General features: G+C 41.2%; 1 protein-coding gene across 2 annotated transcripts; it reads left to right on the forward strand.

Annotated features, from left to right (window-relative positions):
- Positions 1–649: 649 nt before the first annotated feature.
- Positions 650–9,826, forward strand: LOC123150011 (dymeclin). Of its 2 annotated transcripts, none has more exons than XM_044569810.1 (15): positions 650–1,068; positions 2,842–3,081; positions 3,180–3,243; positions 3,338–3,467; positions 3,570–3,711; positions 4,554–4,656; positions 5,138–5,240; positions 5,679–5,804; positions 5,985–6,103; positions 6,192–6,279; positions 6,414–6,533; positions 7,443–7,532; positions 8,066–8,561; positions 8,729–8,908; positions 9,352–9,826. In XM_044569810.1, exons 1-15 carry the CDS (start codon positions 822–824, stop codon positions 9,381–9,383), a joined length of 2,280 nt encoding a protein of 759 aa, XP_044425745.1. In that variant the 5' UTR covers positions 650–821; the 3' UTR covers positions 9,384–9,826. The 2 variants fall into 2 exon arrangements, with proteins under 2 accessions (XP_044425745.1, XP_044425746.1); XM_044569811.1 differs by having other exon boundaries at positions 4,572–4,656.
- The last annotated feature ends 8,989 nt before the right edge of the window (positions 9,827–18,815 follow it).

Below are 18,815 nucleotides of genomic sequence, written 5' to 3' on the forward strand. Positions count from 1 at the left end.
TTAATCACGGGCCGGTCCCCACAGTTAAATGCAGGGGAGACGGTCGATTGCATTGGCACATGTCATCCCGTAACTTCTTTCCGTAAGTGTAGCATTTTTGTCGATAAAATGCATCGGTGAAGTGTACTTGGAGTCTACTGTCGGGTGGGCCCTTTGGTAACTTAACGATCCAGCAAACACGTTTGATTTTGATGCCACTTCAGCATTGACAGCGGTTCCAGCATGTCATATTTTGCATTAAACGGCGAGCGTCTAGTGCTTTCAGCAAACTTTTATGAAAACTATGGTCTTTCGCACTGCGCGACGTATTTAACGCCAATATTTACTCCTACAAAAGCGAAAATTGGAGCCAGCAAACAAAAGCGCCAAACCAGAAGTTTGGAACGAAGCGACGAAGTGCGACACGGCCAAAGCGTCGGGGTACGCGTCGCACCTCGCACGCCCCCGTCCGTCCCCTTCCCTCCAGCCTCCACCCTCCCGAATGTTCCACCACCTCCACCGACGGCAGGCACCCCCACGAGCCCCGGCAAAAGACCGTTCGGCCCCTCCCGTTCCAGGCATGCCAAGCCACGCACCTCCCGGGTCTCCACCAGTACCCATGGGCAGTTCAGTCCATCCTTAATCCCATCAAAACCTCCCAAACCCGACCGGCGCCCCTTCCCCTCTTCCTCCTCCCCTTCCTTCCGCCCGAAGTCTCCATCTAAAACCTTCGCGTCGTCCCGCCTCCACTTTTGCCATTTTCCCTCGCACAATCCCCGCCGCCCTCAAACCCTAGTTCCCCCGCCGAGCCCAACGCGCTCGGCGGCGCCCTCTCAGATCCAATGGGGGCGGCGCCGTCGACACCGAGGCTGGGCGAGGCGGTTTCCGCGTCGCCGGGGGAGGCGCCGTCGACGCCGAGGCTGCGCGAGGCGGGCTCCGCGTCGCTGGGGGCGGCGGAGCAGATGTTCGCCGCGCTCGTCGGCGACAAGGCCTACCCGATCTCCTCCGAGTTCTGGAGGCAGCTGCTCGAGCTGCCCCTCACCCTGCAGGGGCCGCGGGACCGCGTGCTGCAGGCCTGCCACCCCTTCGGTAAGGACCGACGGCTCGAGATCCACGCCACGCCTCCTCCCTGCGGTAGCTCTGATCGCTTCCGTTTCCCCCCGTTCTCGCTGTTGCTTCGGGTGGTGATTACTTTCTGTTTTGTGGGGTTTGATCTGCGGGGGCAATGCGGATCATGTGATTTATGCATGCGCGACTGTGGATCTCTCGCACGGTTATGTGCTGCGTTGAGGTGAGATGGCAGGGTTGATGTGGCATTTCGGGCACTTTTGCCGTGTTTACTGTGTCTTTAGGGGCGTTGATTTCTGTCTGACTGCGACCTGCATTGGTGCTTAGAATGGGAATTTAGGTGGCGAGCTTAGTAGATTGGAAGGAAACAAGGCATGCATTTGCCCGACCGAATTTACTGTGTGATCAAGGATGACTGAGCTTAGTGCGTTGCAATATATGAAACTTTTGTAATTTTAATTTATACCATGAGAGTTCCTGGGCCTACTTTAATTTAGTGCTTGGGTACTTTGTTGAACAAGAGAGAAATCTTACCTTTTAAGTAAGAAAGGCAAATTATGGATTCTTGTCCTGAAATTCTTTATGGTGGGTGACAATGCAAATAGATGATTTGGCTAATTGTAGTTAGGGCGAAGGATTTAAGTGCTTGTTATAGTGTATTGAACATTGCAATGATCTGTTGGTTCCAGAGTTTAACTCTGGTGAAGCATCAATGTGTAAACTAGGGGCTTGAGACCTGCATTTGCGATTCATGTTGCCAGCAGTGAGGGACTTCATTGGTGAATTGGCCTGTGTGATGGAATCGATGATTTTTTTAACTTAGTCTGGTTTGTAGTAAACAAGATAGAATATTAATAGGTAGTTAAAGAGCAATGCTACACCTAAGTAGAGCCTATGGGACTTCTAAGAAAAAAGCTGACGTGTTGTGATTTTATTGGATGTCACGGGCCCCACAGCTGGAAATCAGTTGGGGGGGGGGGGGGGGGTTATGAGATTCAGTTTGTCTAATTCACATCTAGATGTTTTTTAAGGATGTCACATCTAAACTCCCACAAATATATAATGCAGCAACAAAAAACAGGAAAAAAAACTAGGACAAAAAAATGGTATGAAGGAATCACTTATGTATGTGGGCCTTTGTCAACATCTGCCCATAGGTTATTTTTGGTAGTTAAATGTGTATATTATGACTCACATTTTTGTCCATCTGCTGTTTGTTGTGTTCAGAATGTTAAAATGGAAGGTAGGCATATCCTATGGATGCTTGAGTTGTATGTTTAACTACCTGTTAGTATGGTATGCCTACCTTCCACTTAACACTTTTATGTACATTGATATGGATAGAAGTGCAACATCTTAGATATTTTCTGGGAAGCTGAAAGGGGAAAGGCGTGTCATACCACGATCACCAACCCAATCTTTCTAAGTAGTTTCATGTTATCGGAGCCACTTGCATGATATAAATATTTTGATATTTTTAGGGCGTGAATGTTCGCTGCCCCTTTGCACAGTGTGGTGTGCTCGGCACGTGCGATCAGGCCCCACACGGCTGAGTGCATGGCTGTGATGTGAATGACGCAAAGTGATGCGGGCATATCACGCGGTATGGCGCGCATCACGCCATGCCGTCACGCTATAGTTCATCCCTAAATATTTTACTTGATTATACCAATTGTTAAGTGTTAACCTTATGGTTCTAATGCTTTGACAGAATTTGTATTATTAGTTCCTGTACTTAAATCATAATTGTCTTTGGCTCATTGGTCTGACAGTCTGGGTTATGTGTATGTGCAGCACAAAACAACTACCATACGAAGTATCTTGCAAAGATCTTGATTGATTTGGTTTGGTGTTTGCAAGAGTGCACATCGGCTTCTTCTGTATCTTCTAGCGTCTATAGAAAGGCTATTAATGCTGCCTACATCTCATCCATATTTCTCAAGCTCATTACTGAGAACGCCAAGGCAGATAATTGGCAAGAGCTATGCCTTGACACGAACAAAGATGACAAGGGGCTGGATAATTTTCCTTCTGGTAAATGATAATTCAAATTCCAAATGCTCTACAATTGTTTGTTGTATGTCTGATATAGTAAACTCTAATGATATTTCATATTTCCATGCTCCTCCTAGACCAAAGTGTGGAGTATTTTCTGATGAAAGGGGTGCGGAACTACATTGGTAGTGTAGATATAAGGTATCTTGTTGGATGGTGTATATCTATCTAGTTTTCATTTTTAGAATTCTTATTTGCCATTTGAATTCCACTGCTTTAATATCTCTATATGCAGTCCGGAGTCATGCTACCTACATCAGGAGCTTCTAAACTTGATGCTAGTCCTTTTGTCGACTCAGTTATGTTCTGGACCATCTCCAGAACCAAAAGATGTGCATCCTTTCATTGATGCGGCTATGCTTCAGGTAAAAATGGAATCTGCTGATGCATTATGCATGATGATTTATTTACAGATATTATTGAGCTAAATTGGGGATGTGTTCCTTTGCCACATCTGTCTTCTGCAGGATGCTTCCATAGTAGCTTCGGTTGTTCAAAAGTTTCTACTTAATTTTGTAAGATGGCCACAAATCCCTTCAAATGGTTCACACCCTGTTTTCTCTGATGATGGTGGGTCTGGTGTTATGCAACGAATTGGTTCAGCAGCTGGTAATGCGGGTTATATTTCCACAGAACATGCTTATAGTTTATGTATCCTCACGATTGACGTCATGTGAATGCAACTCACTCACGTGATCATGTGAATGCAACTCACTCACGTGATCATGTGAATGCAACTCACTCACGTGATGTCAATACTCCGAACATTTTCATCTTATGGTTAATTTTTTGCTCATAATGTATTGACTTATTTGGTAGTAATCATATCTGAGATTTTTGGTATAATAGATGATGCTAGGCCATTTTACACCTTTATTGTGACTACTGTATTATTTGCCAAAATTCAGGGCCTGGTTGTTTGATTGACTAACCATGCCACACTTTGCCACACCACAAGTCGGTAAGTTTTGACTGAATGTGAGGTGGCAAGGCACAACTGTGGCACCAACCAAAATACCCACATAAGCAATTGTTGCGTGCCTAGGATTAGGCATTGCAGGCTTAGGCTGGGAACAGAACCCCTTAATCACATGTTTGGTTCAGAGCCACACTTGTAACAATATTCCTTTCCTGCAACACGGGTCTGACAAGTTTACCTTAGCCTGTCAATGTGTGGCACCCATTTTGATCGTCCCAAGTTTAGCAAAGTGTGGCACCCATTTTGATCGCCTAACCTTAGTCATGTTTGGCATAAATAAGTGTGGCAAATGCTGGTAACCTTAGTATACTAACCAACTAGGCCCTACCAATGTCAAGGATGCACCAGCTTTTCATGAGAACCCTTACTGTAAGGCGCTAAACAATGCTAAGGATATTCAATGTAAGATACACCTGCAATATAGAGAAATTGTGGCACTGATATACTCATATGTATCACTAAACAATTGCAGAAATGAATTATGCTGCAGTTGATCGTGCTGATGTTGAGGGAAATGCTCAAAATGGACCTGTTGTCAGGCTGTCTTTTGCATCGCTGTTTGATGCTCTTGGCACGTAAGTAATACATCATCATGCTAATTCAGTGATATGCTCGTACTTTATTTATTAGATTTGTACAATTTCACAAAATATTTCTGGGGCCGAAAACAATGAGATTATTTCCTTTTTCTTAACAAATGAAAATGTAGCAATTATTCCGGTCTAATATCAAATTTGATGGATAAAAACAACACTGCACTCAGCGATGATTTTGGTGATCTATAGATTATGAATAACACTGAACAGTTAACGCTGCATTGCAAAATGGAGTCATGTAGCAGGGTTTGATGGTAGTAATGAGACTGCTGTTAGTAATTCGAAACTAATGTTTTAGAATTATATATTTTGACATCTTCTGTGGGCCCATTATCTAGGACCTATCATTATTTATTCAAGATCGAGGATCATGTATGTTCATCTTGTTTCAGGATGTAAGTTACTATGTACCAAAAGACCTTTGTGGTGTGTAATTCATTTTTTTCCACTATCCATACAGATGCTTAAAAGATGAGAGCTCAGTTTTGTTGCTCTATTCTCTGGTCCATGGGAACTGCGATTTTCAGGAGTATGTTCTGGTTCGAACAGACTTGGATACTTTGGTATGTTTTCTTGTAACTACTTTTACAACCCTTCTTGTTGGAGCATTGGAGCATGTGGGCATTTAATAGTCGAACAAAATATGCTTTGAGTTAAAAAGACAGTTGCATTTAAACTATTTTCCCCTTTTAGTGAGAGAATATATCAGTGGTTAATATGTTAATATGTTTTTCATTAGTAAGAGCTGCACCATGACTTATTTTTCCTATACTTCCATGAATTGGCATATTCTATCTGTTGGTGAAACACATAGTAAATCAGTGACTATCTCAGTCAGCATGAAACATTATTAGGAGTAATATCTAAAGTAATGATCCAACACATACTCTATACATGTAAGGTAGCCTTTGATTACATATATTAGCAAATACCATTTATCGACTGCCTGAGTTGTTTTTCCCCAATATCGTGAGTTATTATAGTTTTGATTTTGTTGACAGCTTATGCCTACCTTTGAAATGCTCTATGATGCATCAAGGAAGACTTCCAATCAGATCTACATGCTGTTGATAATTCTCCTGATACCCAGTCAAGATTCAACCTTCAATGCTAATGTGCACAAATTGGTACCAAAATTAACTAGGTTTAGTTTATTTAATGAATTCTTTCATGATGCATGTCGCACTTGCCTATGTAGAAGTTTCCATTTGCAAGGAGGACTTCCGATCATACCTCTAGAAGTTCCCTTTTGCATGTGAAACTACTGGTTCATAACTGTCTAATGGCAAGCTTGTCTGTACTTGCAGGATGTCTACCTTCACACAAACTGTCTTGTAATTCTAGCAATCATGGGTCCTCATGCGCATAGGCTGAGTGCATATGCATCTCAAAGGCTGGTTAGCCTCTTCGACATGCTTCCTCACAAGTTGGTAGCTTAATCTCTCTCTGTTTTATTATCACTTTCTACACTTAATTATAGTTAACTTGTCCATTTGCTATGTTCCATTCTCCAGGTACACCAAATTAGCTGAGTTACAAAATGACAAGGCTCTCAAAGTTATGTCTGATCAAATAGAAGCAGACATCACTTCAGATGAAACGGTACTCCCTCCGGTCCTTTTTAGTTTAAAGTTTGACTATATTTATATGAAAAATATCAACGCCTACAATTTATCAATTAGTAAAGTTATAATAATTCTGGAGTTATTCCTTAATGTCGTGTACCATCTTTATAGGCATGTATAATCTCAAAGTGTGAAGAATATGGTTTCGCTGAAGGTGTTACTACAAAGGCTGCTGCAACAAGTGATGCAAATGCAAGCACCATTGAAGATGGCACAAAAACAGTATCTTCGGTATAACCCACCTTTTACATGTATCATGTATTTTTTTAGGATTATCCGGTATTTTTTTTAGGATTATCCGACATTGTCAAATAGGATTATCCGATAAGTCTAGCCCAAATACACAAATAGTCCACTTTTTAGAATCACATATAAATATAATATAACTAATTCCTTATTAGAGTCTTACATGCACGTACAAGCACAGCCAATAAACTTAAGAACAGCATACTGTACTACTTAGTAGTTAACTTAGCTATTATTTAAACCAATTTTATTGTAGGTTAGAGAACAACATAATTATATAAATCTGTGATGTAAGCTATTAATCCCATTAAGAACACGTACTGTACTAAAACTGCACGTACAAGAACCGGCGGTCATGCTTGTTGCAGCTTGTAAGCTAGTAATCCCATTATAAGCAGTAAATAAGAACTGGTTGGTTACATATATTCGTATTGTTCTTCTCTGTATAGATCACATGTAGAAATATATTACGAAAAATATCTACATCAATATTTTTTGTCCGTTTCTTGTCCAAATCCGCTTCGAATCCGTAATCTGATATAATCCGCATTCGAATCCGCATCCGATCATTATTCGCTCTGATCCGAATCCGACCAAAAAAATATGATTAAGGATATGGTAAAAGCGTTATCCGATTCGATCCGTTTACATCCCTAAGTCTACTCTACAATTTTTTAAGCTGGCCAAGGTTTTGCTTGCTCATGTAGGCAAGAAAAAATGAACTAGCATAGGCAAATGGACAAAATTTGACAACCACACAAACAAGGGGCAAAGTTTATGTTAGAGCTTCGTTACAACCAAGGATACTTCTATGTTTTGGGTTGATTTTCGTATTGCAGTTTTGGTGTGATTGTTTTTTCTATTATCTGAGTTTATCATGTATGTTCTTCACAGAATCTTTCATCATCAAAAGTGGAAAGCACTCAGTTATCAAGTGGCACTTATGTATCACTTGGGCAACAAAAAAAATTAATGATTCATAAGGTATGGTTCTTCATTTGAATGATATGACCTTGTTAGCTTTTCATATAATTTTGGGCCAATTTTATTCCCCCCTAATTTCCGCCCGGCCTCATCTTTACCCCTAAATAAAAAGAGTGCTTTGCTATAGCCCTGTTCCGTCTAGTGTCCTAGAGTGCTCAGCTATACCCCTCTTTCGTCTAGTGTCTTATGAAAATACTCCTCCGTGCTGTTTCTGTCTGGTCAAACGTCTAGTGTCCTAGAGTGCTCAGCTATACCCCTCTTTCGTCTAGTGTCTTATGAAAATACTCCTCCGTGCTGTTTCTGTCTGGTCAAAGGCCTTTGACCAGAACCAGACAGAAACAGCACGGAGGAGTATTTTCATAAGACACTAGACGAAAGAGGGGTATAGCTGAGCACTCTAGGACACTAGACGGAACAGGGCTATAGCAAAGCACTGTTTTTATTTTGGGGTAAAGATGAGGCCGGGCAGAAATTAGGGAAAAAATGTAAATGTCCCTATAATTTTTAATAGTTTTATTTCCGTGATGAAACAGGGCTTTTGGTTCACTGGCTACTTATTGTTGATCATTGTATCCATGTTTCTCCCTTTGTCCGAGGCAAGACAGATTGTACAACTTTCAGAGTCCGAGTTTTGCAGTAATCATTACTTGTTATCTAGGAAAATTGCTGTAGCGTGCATTCCAACACAGCCAGAACCTATTTGCTGTGAACTTTTAGTTCCAGCTTTGGATTCTAAAGGCTGTATTTGCAAATTGATGAATGACGGTACAGAATTGGATAACTTTCTCATGAAATATACGTCGTGTGGAGGGCAACATCCAGAATTACTTGAAGATGCACAGAATTGCTCATCGGCACCAACAGCGACAGTGACTGAAGTTGCTCCGACCCAGAAGATACCTGAAGTGGCTATTATTGCTAGCAAACCAAAGAATGTCAAATCTCTTCGTTGGCTTTTAGTGCTCTTACTGGCTGTGGTGCTAATAGGATTGCTTTTTTGGGGTACTCTTGAGCTGAAGAAAAGAAGAGGTAATTCTTTTATTTAAGCAAATAGTAATAGCTCTTTGACATGAGATTGTACATGATTAATTCAGAATACTATGACAAAAATACATGTAGAGAAATAATTACTTTGCGAAGAACTACTTATATACCATAACAGTGGCCTTTTTTTTTCTGTTGCACTAATTATGCAGAAGCTGGGAGAGTTGGACCTCAAACTCAGGAAGTTCAGTTAGGTCGCAGAGTGACCGTGCAGGCACGGCAAACTGCAGATGATTCAATACGTAATCAACACGTCGACATTCCTATTCTTGAAGATCTGCCGTTTGTTGGTCCGATGACGAGAAATCGTTTCAATTCACTGAAAGAGAGAGGTATTGTCAAAACACTTTATATGAATCTCTTAATTAGTTAGTTACACATTGATGGTCATCTGTGTGATATGGGAATTTGATAAAAATGAGTACTCTACTGTATCAATGTTGTTGGTTAGCTTATAAGGGAGTTTCTAATCCTTAAGCTGCAGAAAATCTGGAAGTTAAGGATTCTTATGAAAACTAAAAAAAATCTATGACAAGTCGTTGAGGATAGATTGCCTACCTGGGAGTTTTATGTGAATGGTATGTGCGTTTTATGTGATGGGTGGGTGACCAATCCTCACTGCTGGACGTGGGGAGTTTGAATTTTTCTTCTTCTGTTGTTTGGGTGGGAGTTGCTATTGTCATTTATGAACCATTCACAATTACTTGATCTTTCAAGCTATAAGATCCTCTGGGACCCTGCTGATATTGTATACCGGCTGATATCTTTCTTGCAGCCGCGGGAACTAAGGAATCAACTAGTGACTGAGCTTGAACACACACGGGTCTGGTCAGCTTGAACTTGCATTTCTTGCACGCAGTAGTCCGTCGTAGGCAGTCCAGCTAGCTGCTCAGGCAAGGACACAGGGTTTCAGTCCTCATCTATGTTGCTCTCAAGAAGTTCATCTGACCATATCATCATTATCCCTGTCACAATGCAGAATTTTGATCAATTCAAGTACTTCCAGCAGACGCACATGATCGTTGTACACTATCCCTGTCACAATGTATATATCCTGTTTTTGAATTTCTGGGATGATCGTTCTACAATATCTCAATGCAATAGAAATCTTCAGAAAGTTTGTTGTAGTTATCTTTCATACTGTATAACCGAACAGGGACAAAAGTATTTCTTTACTTTATGTCATATTCCTAGCCTGGCACGATCGTTGTACACTATCCCTGTTACAATGCATATATCCTGTTTCTGAATTTCTTGGATGATCATTGTACAGTATTTCAATGCAACAGAAATCTTCAGAACGTTTGCTGTAGTTATCTTTCATACTGTATCTCAATGCAACAGAAATCTTCAGAACGTTTGCTGTAGTTATCTTTCACACTGTATAACTGAATAGGGACAAAAATATTTCTTTACTTTCTGTCGTATTCTTAGCCTGATAGAGGAGCTTTCCTTGTTTCCTTGTTTGGGTGATGGATCTTAGGGGTTTGGATAAGGAGTTTATACCAAACCTGTTTCCACTAATCACGTTTAGGAGTCTAACCACCTAAAACCATGTTTGTTTAGCCCAACAAATCTCAGGATAAGAAAAACTTGGTCTTCCAAAAACCAAAAAACGAGTATATGGAAAAATGCCTATTAGTCGTTTTTCCACAAACCAGTAGCTGGATCGCAAGTCCTTCATCAGCCGCTCAGGTACCGTGGCTGCTGCTCCTCGACGAGGACGACGACCGTGTTCCTTCGGACCGCTGGCATGCTAGGTGCCGCCACGGCCGCCGTGGCTGCTGCTCCTCGACGAGGACGACGGCCGTGTTCCTCCGGACCACTGGCATGCTAGGCGCCGCCATGGCCGCCATGGCTGTTGCTCCTCAACGAGGACGACGGCCGTGTTCCTCCGGACCGCTGGAATGCTAGGCGCCGCCACGGCCGCTGTGTCTGTATGTCAGTTGTTCCAGGTACCCTGCTGTGCTCCTCGGCCAGGACGACGCCCACATTGCTCCTAACCATTGGCGTGCTAAGCGGCGCCGTGGCCGTCGTGTCTGTGTCTCAGCCGTTCTATGTACCGTCATGCTGCTCAGGTTGGCCGCGCGCAACACCTTCTGTCATGGCCACCATCTCTTCGGCGTTGATGCACACCACGACGCAGCTCAGCGGCATGGCGATGCCACTTGGGTACATGAGGTTGACGCGCACGCTGTGGTGCCCGATCTCCCTGCTGGATGCACGCACGCCCTGGAAGTTGCCGGACATGACGAGGCCGAGCACGCCCAGGTCCGTGTCCGTGACAGGCCCATCAGGAGCAGCACGAACTCTGCCATTGTAGGCGTCTTAGGCGTGGTCGTGCCTCCCTTCCTCGATCTCCCCAGTCCTCACCTCTCGCGTGAACCACTTGGGCTATTTGCCTATTTCTTTAATGTTGAGGATGACGCGAAGTAGCGTTGGCATGAAAGCCTCGGTTGTGTGATATTGCAGCATGATCAATCACGTCAAAACAAAGTATTTTATAAGCTAGTTTTACGAAAACAACAACTTAAAACTGGTTTTTCCTAAAAATCCTCTTAAAACTGGTTTTCCTAATACTAGCTATCCAAACAACCACTTAGTGTGGTCGTGAATGGAAATGTTTCCCTGTTTTCCTTGTTAGTTCTACTCCATTGAATCAGCAGCTTTGTTTGGGTGATGGATCTTAGTGCAGTCGTGCAGATCACCGGAACTTGGTTTCATTCTCTCTTTTTTGGGGACGCAACAACATATTGTATCCGTCATGACAATATGGACCAGAAAGTGCTCCTCTTGGCCTGCGGGAACTGCGACCACTAGGTTACCACTTCTTCCCCACTTTGTCCATCCAAAGATTTCTTCACAACATATTGTATCCCAAGGAGTACTGCATAAGATGGGAGTAATAACAAAATCCACTAGAGGACTTAGTGAACAACAGGTTATGTAATGGGTGCTGATTGCAAAAACTAATTTTTGTAAGAGTTTACATTGAACATTTACCCAGGAGTAGAACTAACAACCTAACAAGTGAATTGAAATCAATGGATGCCCACTTACAGTAGTCTTTCCATCCCAGCTTGCCCGGATCTCTTTCATTGCAGTGACATAAACATCTTTAAAACATCTCCCAGCAGCTTCACTAAGATAGGAATGCAACTCTACACAGACCTTTGAATTTTTTAACACCAACCATAACCATTCTAGTAGGGAATAAAAAAAAGGAAAGACCGAATTAATGTGGCATTCTAGTAGGGACTGCTGTGCTGTTCTCAGTCTCAGGAAGAACCGAGCTTGAGCACATTGAACTGAAAGACAAGTGTGCAGCAACACATGCAAGTTCAGAAGTAGAGCTGATCAACTTGAGCATGCAAGTTCAGTGTGCTGTCAACTTGGGACAGAAGTAGAGCTTGTTCGGTGTACAACCAATTGGTGGAAGGTTCTTATTTTAATCTTGTTGCACTTGAAATGTTCTCGAATTCAGGTTCAGTGTACATCCAAGTCAAATGGCCTTCAGGATAGATTTTGAAAGAGAATCTAGTTTTCTGGGGGAATATTTAGTTAAGAAAAACATAATTTTTATTTACTCCTTGCATTTTCATTCATATTCTTACTGTCAAAAATCAGAGCAAATTCTAGTAATATTTGTACTGCTTGTGCTTGTAGTAATATTTGTACTGTACTCTGAAAAGGTTGCTTGACTGAAGATTTTGACTGAAGTTGCTTGTGCTTGTGATTCTAGAGTACATCTGGAGTAGTAGGATCTGAAATGTTTGTGTATCTACATGTCGTTGCTACTGCATCTCATTTTTTGTTAGTTTGTGGAGTACACCTACCAAAATCGCTGCAATCAAGATTCTTTGGTGATACTCCAATCCTTCAGGTCTCTCTTAACTGACTTCTCTCATGTCAAATTTGATTTATCCGACCTCTCTTGACATTCTCCGCACGCTTTAGCCTTCTGCTATGCACTGGAGCTTTTGGAGGCATGCGTTGAATATGCCCAAACCATCTCAGACGATGTTGGACAAGCTTCTCTTCAATTAGTGCCACCCGAACTCTACCTCGTATATCATCATTCCGGACTTGATCCTTCCTCGTATGGTCACACATCCATCTCAATATACGCATCTCCGCCACACCAACTGTTGAACATGTCGCCTTTTAGTCGACCAACACTCAGCACCATACAACATTGCGGGTCGAACAACCATCCTGTAGAACTTGCCTTTTTAGCTTTTGTGGCACTCTCTTATCACAGAGAATGCCAGAAGCTTGGCGCCACTTCATTCATCCGACTTTGATTCGATGGTTCACATCTTCACCAATACCCCCGTCCTCCTGCAGCATTGACCCCAAATATCGAAAGGTGTCCTTCCGAGGCACCACCTGCCCATCAAGGTTAACCTCCTCCACTTCCAGAATTTACCCAATTGCCGACGGCCAAATCTATGCCGACGGCCCCCGTCGGCATCGACGGATCTATCCCGACGGCCCAGGTCAGGCCGTCGGCGTAGAAAAGCCATCGGCATACATCCACCTATGTCGACGGGGGCCGTCGGCACAGATGGGCCGTCGGCACAGATGGGCCGTCGGCATCCCAATAAATATGCCTACGGCGGCCGGCGGCATAGAGGCTGCCTTCGGCATATCTGTGGGCCCGACTGCCCAGGCGGCGACATCCTTTGACGGCGTGAAGCCTACGCCGACGGGGCCTAACAGTGGCCGTCGGCATATCTGCCATGTCATCGATCCGCGTGATCTGCCACGTCAACGATCCGAAACGCTCACCAGTCCGTGGGGTGGCATATCTATGCCGATAGCCTTGCCGCCGGCATAGGCTTGGCCCATGGACGGTGCCACGTCATCGATCCGCGCCATACGCCACGTCATCGATCCATGGCTCTACCCTTCTGTGGCTGTAGATATGCCGACGGCATAGCCGTAGGCATATATTTCTAATATATTTTTTCATATTTTATTTGTTTTCTCTTTTTCCTTTCTATTTTTTTCCAAAATAATTAGATTAACTTAAATGTGCATTATGTACAGAAAACATATCTCGATTATATATATATAGGGTCGCGCTATTCGTCACCCTAGGTGAGAAATAGTTATTCTTCACCCCCCTCTTTTTTACCATCAATGCATCGTAATTTTATGTTCCGTAAGTTTTGTCTTATTTCCGACGCAAAAAGAGACAGTAAGAAAATATATAATCGCCGTAAAAAATATTTTATGTTATGTAAAATTGCAAACGTAAAAACATAGTCTAAAATACACATAAACTGCAAATTTTCTTGTCTTATGACCTATATTTTTATTTTCTTATGTCAATTTTTACGTAGTGAATCAATAGAAATGTAACTATTTGAATTCCAAATGTAATTTAATTATGAAATGATAGTAAGATTACCTCGGATGAAGAATAACTTATTCTGCACACTGGGTGATGAATAGTAACACTATATATATATATATATATATATATATATATATATATATATATATACATACATAAACACTATTCTGATCACGGGATCAGAATAATATTCTGATCACAACCTGAACTGTCTGAGTAACGCGTCTGAACTTCCCTCTGTACGAACCCGACCTTCGGGCTATCTTCGCAACCGTGGCTTCCCCGCGAATTATTCTTGTTAGTCGTGTTCTATATGATGTTAGTATAATCTACAAACAAATTTTAACAACTAAATACACCTTCTAAATAGGAATCTCGCTCATAGGCGAATTTTGCACTCGGGTCGTGATGAACTCACGCTTTTTGCAATTTTACTGTCTGAGTTGTTCGACCTGAACTTCCCCTTGTGCTAGGTTGAACTTCTGCCAATATTGCCCAAGTGGGGCTTGCTATATACCGTTGGAAAGCCATGGACACCAGTATCATGACCTAAGTTAAATTTTTGGCAAAATGTAAGCGGTTTAAGAGCAGTTTTGAAAACCGTTTTTTCTTCATACAAAAAATGTGAATCGTATTTTCGATCGCATTTCTAAACCGTTTATCAGAATGAGGCATATAATATGGCATTGAAAAGCTGCTGCAAAACCGCTCCTTCCACATATTGAAAGTTTTCCCTAATTCCCTATGGTGAAAGAGTAATATGGAAAAACGTAAAATTTCGCAAACCGAACAACCGAGTTCGTATTTTCGATGTCATTTCTAAACGGCTAATCCAATTGAGGCATATGATATGGCGTTGGAAAGCTTATGAAAATGCGCTACTTTTCCATGTTGAAAGTTTTAGCTAATTTTGAACATTTTAAGAGTAATTTAGAAAACAGTACAAGTCCTACCGAGTTCGTATTTTCGAGCTCATTTTTAACCTTGCGTCCGAATGCAGCAAATGATATGGCGTTGAAAAGCTTGAACAAATGTGAAACTTTTTTATATGTATTGTTTCTCCTAATTCTTTACGGTTTTAAGTCGATTTTAAAAATAGCTAAAAATGTATTTTCGCAGTAATTTCTACAAACTTTATCGGAATGGTGCAAATTATATACCGTTGAAAAGCTACGGAAAATGCGAATCTTTTTCATGTTGACGACTTTCTCAAATTCCTAGCCGTTTTCAAGTAATTACGAAAACAGCGAGATCATTCGTTCTGCCTTTATCGCGAAACAGATTCGTCGAAAATGCATCGCGTGAAGTACTTGAACTTCTATTTGAACTTCACTCTGTTTTTTGATGTGATGTTTTTCGCCCGTAGTTCTCAAACCACTTACCATAATTGAGCAAATGATATACCGATGGAAAGCTATTAAAACCACGCAACTTTTTTGTGTTGATGAGTTCTTCATACTCGCAACGGTTCAAAATATGTTTTTGAATGCGTAAAACACCGTTGTTTTTGCCTGTTTTTTACATGTAACTGAAGATCGGACGTCTCACACTAGAGATCTTGAACTTCACCGGGAGTAGCACGCGAACTTCTAGCAACAAAATCTTTTAAGCTTTTTGTTTTCTATTCTTATTTTCCTATCTGAAACACATTTCGTGTAGTAGTTGAACTTCCCGCTGTTTTCATCTTGAACTTCTGTCATGTATTTTTGTTCAACCTCTCTCACAAGAATTTTTGAACTTCCCCGGACAGAGCACTTGAACTTCTAGCAACACCTTTTTTAGAAGTTATTTTATTTTTAAACTTCTTGTTTCCATTCTTTAATAATGAGATAAATCTGAGTTTTCTATAATCATCAAACTTCTGCATCTTTTTAATTTGGACTTCCTTGCTTTATTTCTTAATTTTTTTCTATGAATTTTTGAAGTGCTCTATTTTTAAAAGTTGAACTTCTTGTTTCCATTCTTTAATAACGAGGGAAATCTGAGTTTTCTATAATCATCGAACTCCTCTATCTTTTTAATATGGACTTCCTGGTTTGTTTCTTAATCTTTTTTAAGAAATTTGGAAGCGCCCTATTTTTAAAAGTTGAACTTCTTGTTATTTCATTTTTGAACTTCTTGTTTTCATTCTTTAATAACGAGGAAAATATGAGTTTTCTATACTTCTCCATCTTTTTAATATGGACTTCCTGGTTTTATTTCTTAAATTTTTTTTATGAAATTTTGAAGTGCTCTATTTTTAAAAGTTGAACTTCTTGTTATTTAATTTTTAAACTTCTTGGTTTAATCTTTAGTATTGCGGAAAATCCAATTTTTTTAAAAAACGGGGAAAATCTTTTTAAAACTTTTTTTGTTGTTTTATTATTTTAATTTGAAATTATTAGTTATTCTTTAGAACGAGAATCTGAGTTTTTTATCAAATTTAATCTTCTCTGTTATTTTAATTTGAACTTCTTAGTTTTATTCTTTAGTAACGAGGAAACTCGAGTTTTTTTAACCTCTTTGTTTTAAAATTTTGAACTTCTTGTTTTTTTAATAATGTGAAAAATCCTAATGTTTTATAGACATCGAACTTCAGCATTTTTAAATTTGAACTTCTTAGTTTTATTGGTTAGTAACGGGGAAAATGCTTTTTTATATAAAACAATGATACCGCGCGGTTACTTTAATTTTGAATTTCTAGTTTTTATAGAATGGGGAAAATCAGTTTTTATACAATCGTTTGAAATGCTCCTCTTTTTAATTTGAACTTCTCTGATATTTTTACAAACGGGGAAAATCCGTTATAAAGATTTTTGAACTACTTTTTTTTAACTTCTCGCTCAATTTATTTTTAACTTCCAAATTTGTCTTTATGATATTAAAACTTCATTTTTTTAACGTTGACCTGCTTTGGTTTTTAAATTTGAACTTCTTATAGAATTTTGTCGCGACATTTTATGCATTTTTTGCTTTTCGGTGAAACAGGTTAGGCGGTCCCTTTTTTCATTTGGTCATTTTTCTTCTGTACATCGTACACGTGAACTTCGAAATTTTCTGAAACATGAACTTCGCGTGCTACTAATTTTTTTCATGAAACTCCATAATTTTTATTCTTTGAATTCACATATAGTATCTGCCATTCGAACAACAATTTAAATGTAAAAACCTGGCTCTGGCTTGTTTGTGGCAATCTCATGTAACCAGTATCTAACAATCCAACGCCATATATGAGAGAAAAACAAATAAAGCTATCTTAATTTTACCTGAACAGAAAAACTACTGTTAATGCTGTCAAGGAGGAAGTAGGATCAGTTTCAGGAAACATGCTGATCACTACTACTATAATTAAGCAAGATATGTATGCATGCATCCTACTATATATGTCAGTATTTTTAGTTGCTTACAATGGTGAAGTGATGAATCTACATAGCGAAACGACGTGATGCATCATGCATCCCTTCCAATACATACAGTCTGAAAAAAAATAGTCATGTGAAAAAACAAAACACCAGGTGATACCTTAGATTACACTACTTGATATTATATATATATCAGATCAGATTCCCCACTAATTAACTAGCTGGTACTAGCTAGAATTTTGCACTCAAAAGCAAAAGCTACAATCTGAATGGAGGACTGATGAGAGAAGAGAGATACATATGTCTACAATAGGGAAAAGAACAGAAATGGATGCCTTTTTCATAGTTGGACACTCCGCTAAATTTTCATACTTCGTTTAGTTCCAGATTCAAAAGGGATCCAAAAGTAATCCTTTTCTTGTTGTAAAGCTCTGTTTGGATGAAACATCAAATGGTAGAAACAAACCGTCACCACTCGGTTACAGCAAAAATCGAAAGAGCTGTCGTAGAGCTCGCTATGAGCTCAGATTCAGAGTTGTTTGCACGAACAAATGTAGATTGCTTTGGGTTTGGGTTCGAGTTTGGCACCTTTTCTGGCCCTCATCTGAGGCGCTGGAAACACCACACAACCCATATCTATGGAAATAGCTTTCGGGGCTATCATGCTTGGAAGTTTGTGGCAAACGAAGGACGAAATCTGGATAAAGGTTCTCAAATTCCAGCGAATCTTATTCCAGCCGAACTTGCTCTGTAGAGGTATTACCACACGAACTGATATAATACACATGTATGAATATTCGTTGCTCACAATAATTTGGGCAAAGGACAAAAGCTGATGTTAGTTATCAGAGACATAACCACAAACATGTTGAGGGCATCAAATCAGCACAACTTTCACGAAACTTGTGCAAAAAAATCTCCAAAGAAACAGGGGACTAGGGGAGTAGCCGCTCACACATGCAGCAATCACAGGAGGGGATTTACAGAAAAGGCAGAACCTGAACGGGGACTAACAGTGTAGTTGGACTGATGCCAAGCCGTCCTAGGTGTGAGCCAGCCAGCTCCTCTCCAGGTCCAAAGCATGGAGGCCAGCACCATCCTCGCGTGTGCGCGACGACCATGACATGGAGGATATGGGGGTGCAGGGCGTTGGGTTCGGGAGGAGCCACTAGCAGCGGTGCAGGATCTTGGTGGCGGGCGGCGGCTCGGGTTCTTGGGGGGCGGCGCTGGCGTTTGTTCCACAGGGCCGACGACGGCTTCAACGCTGGCGGAGGAGGTGATGCAGGGGCGGAGAGGGGTGGAGTAGTTGTGTCAGAGATCCCTGGATGGTTGGGTTTTGGGCGCTGAAGTGGTGAACATCCAGGAGCTCCGTCGTTGAACGCCCGGAAGTGGTGCCGAACGACATGAGTGCCGCGACGGTGGATCCCCATCGGGAGGAGGCTACGTGAGTGAGGGGTCCGCGGGCTTGCTCGTCTTCAGTCGGGGACCATGGCGGCGGTGGGCGCGATCCAAATCCAGGCGTCGGCGCCCCGGATC

Source organism: Triticum aestivum, chromosome 7A, assembly GCF_018294505.1.
Source record: "Triticum aestivum cultivar Chinese Spring chromosome 7A, IWGSC CS RefSeq v2.1, whole genome shotgun sequence".
Taxonomy (NCBI): Eukaryota; Viridiplantae; Streptophyta; class Magnoliopsida; order Poales; family Poaceae; genus Triticum; species Triticum aestivum.

Coding starts and splice junctions, on each gene's coding strand:
- LOC123150011 (XM_044569810.1), top strand. CDS start 822: ATGGGGGCGGCGCCGTCGACACCGAGGCTGGGCGAGGCGGTTTCCGCG. Junction 1,069..2,841: donor GCAGGCCTGCCACCCCTTCG/GTAAGGACCGAC, acceptor GTGTATGTGCAG/CACAAAACAACTACCATACG. Junction 4,657..5,137: donor CTGTTTGATGCTCTTGGCAC/GTAAGTAATACA, acceptor CTATCCATACAG/ATGCTTAAAAGATGAGAGCT.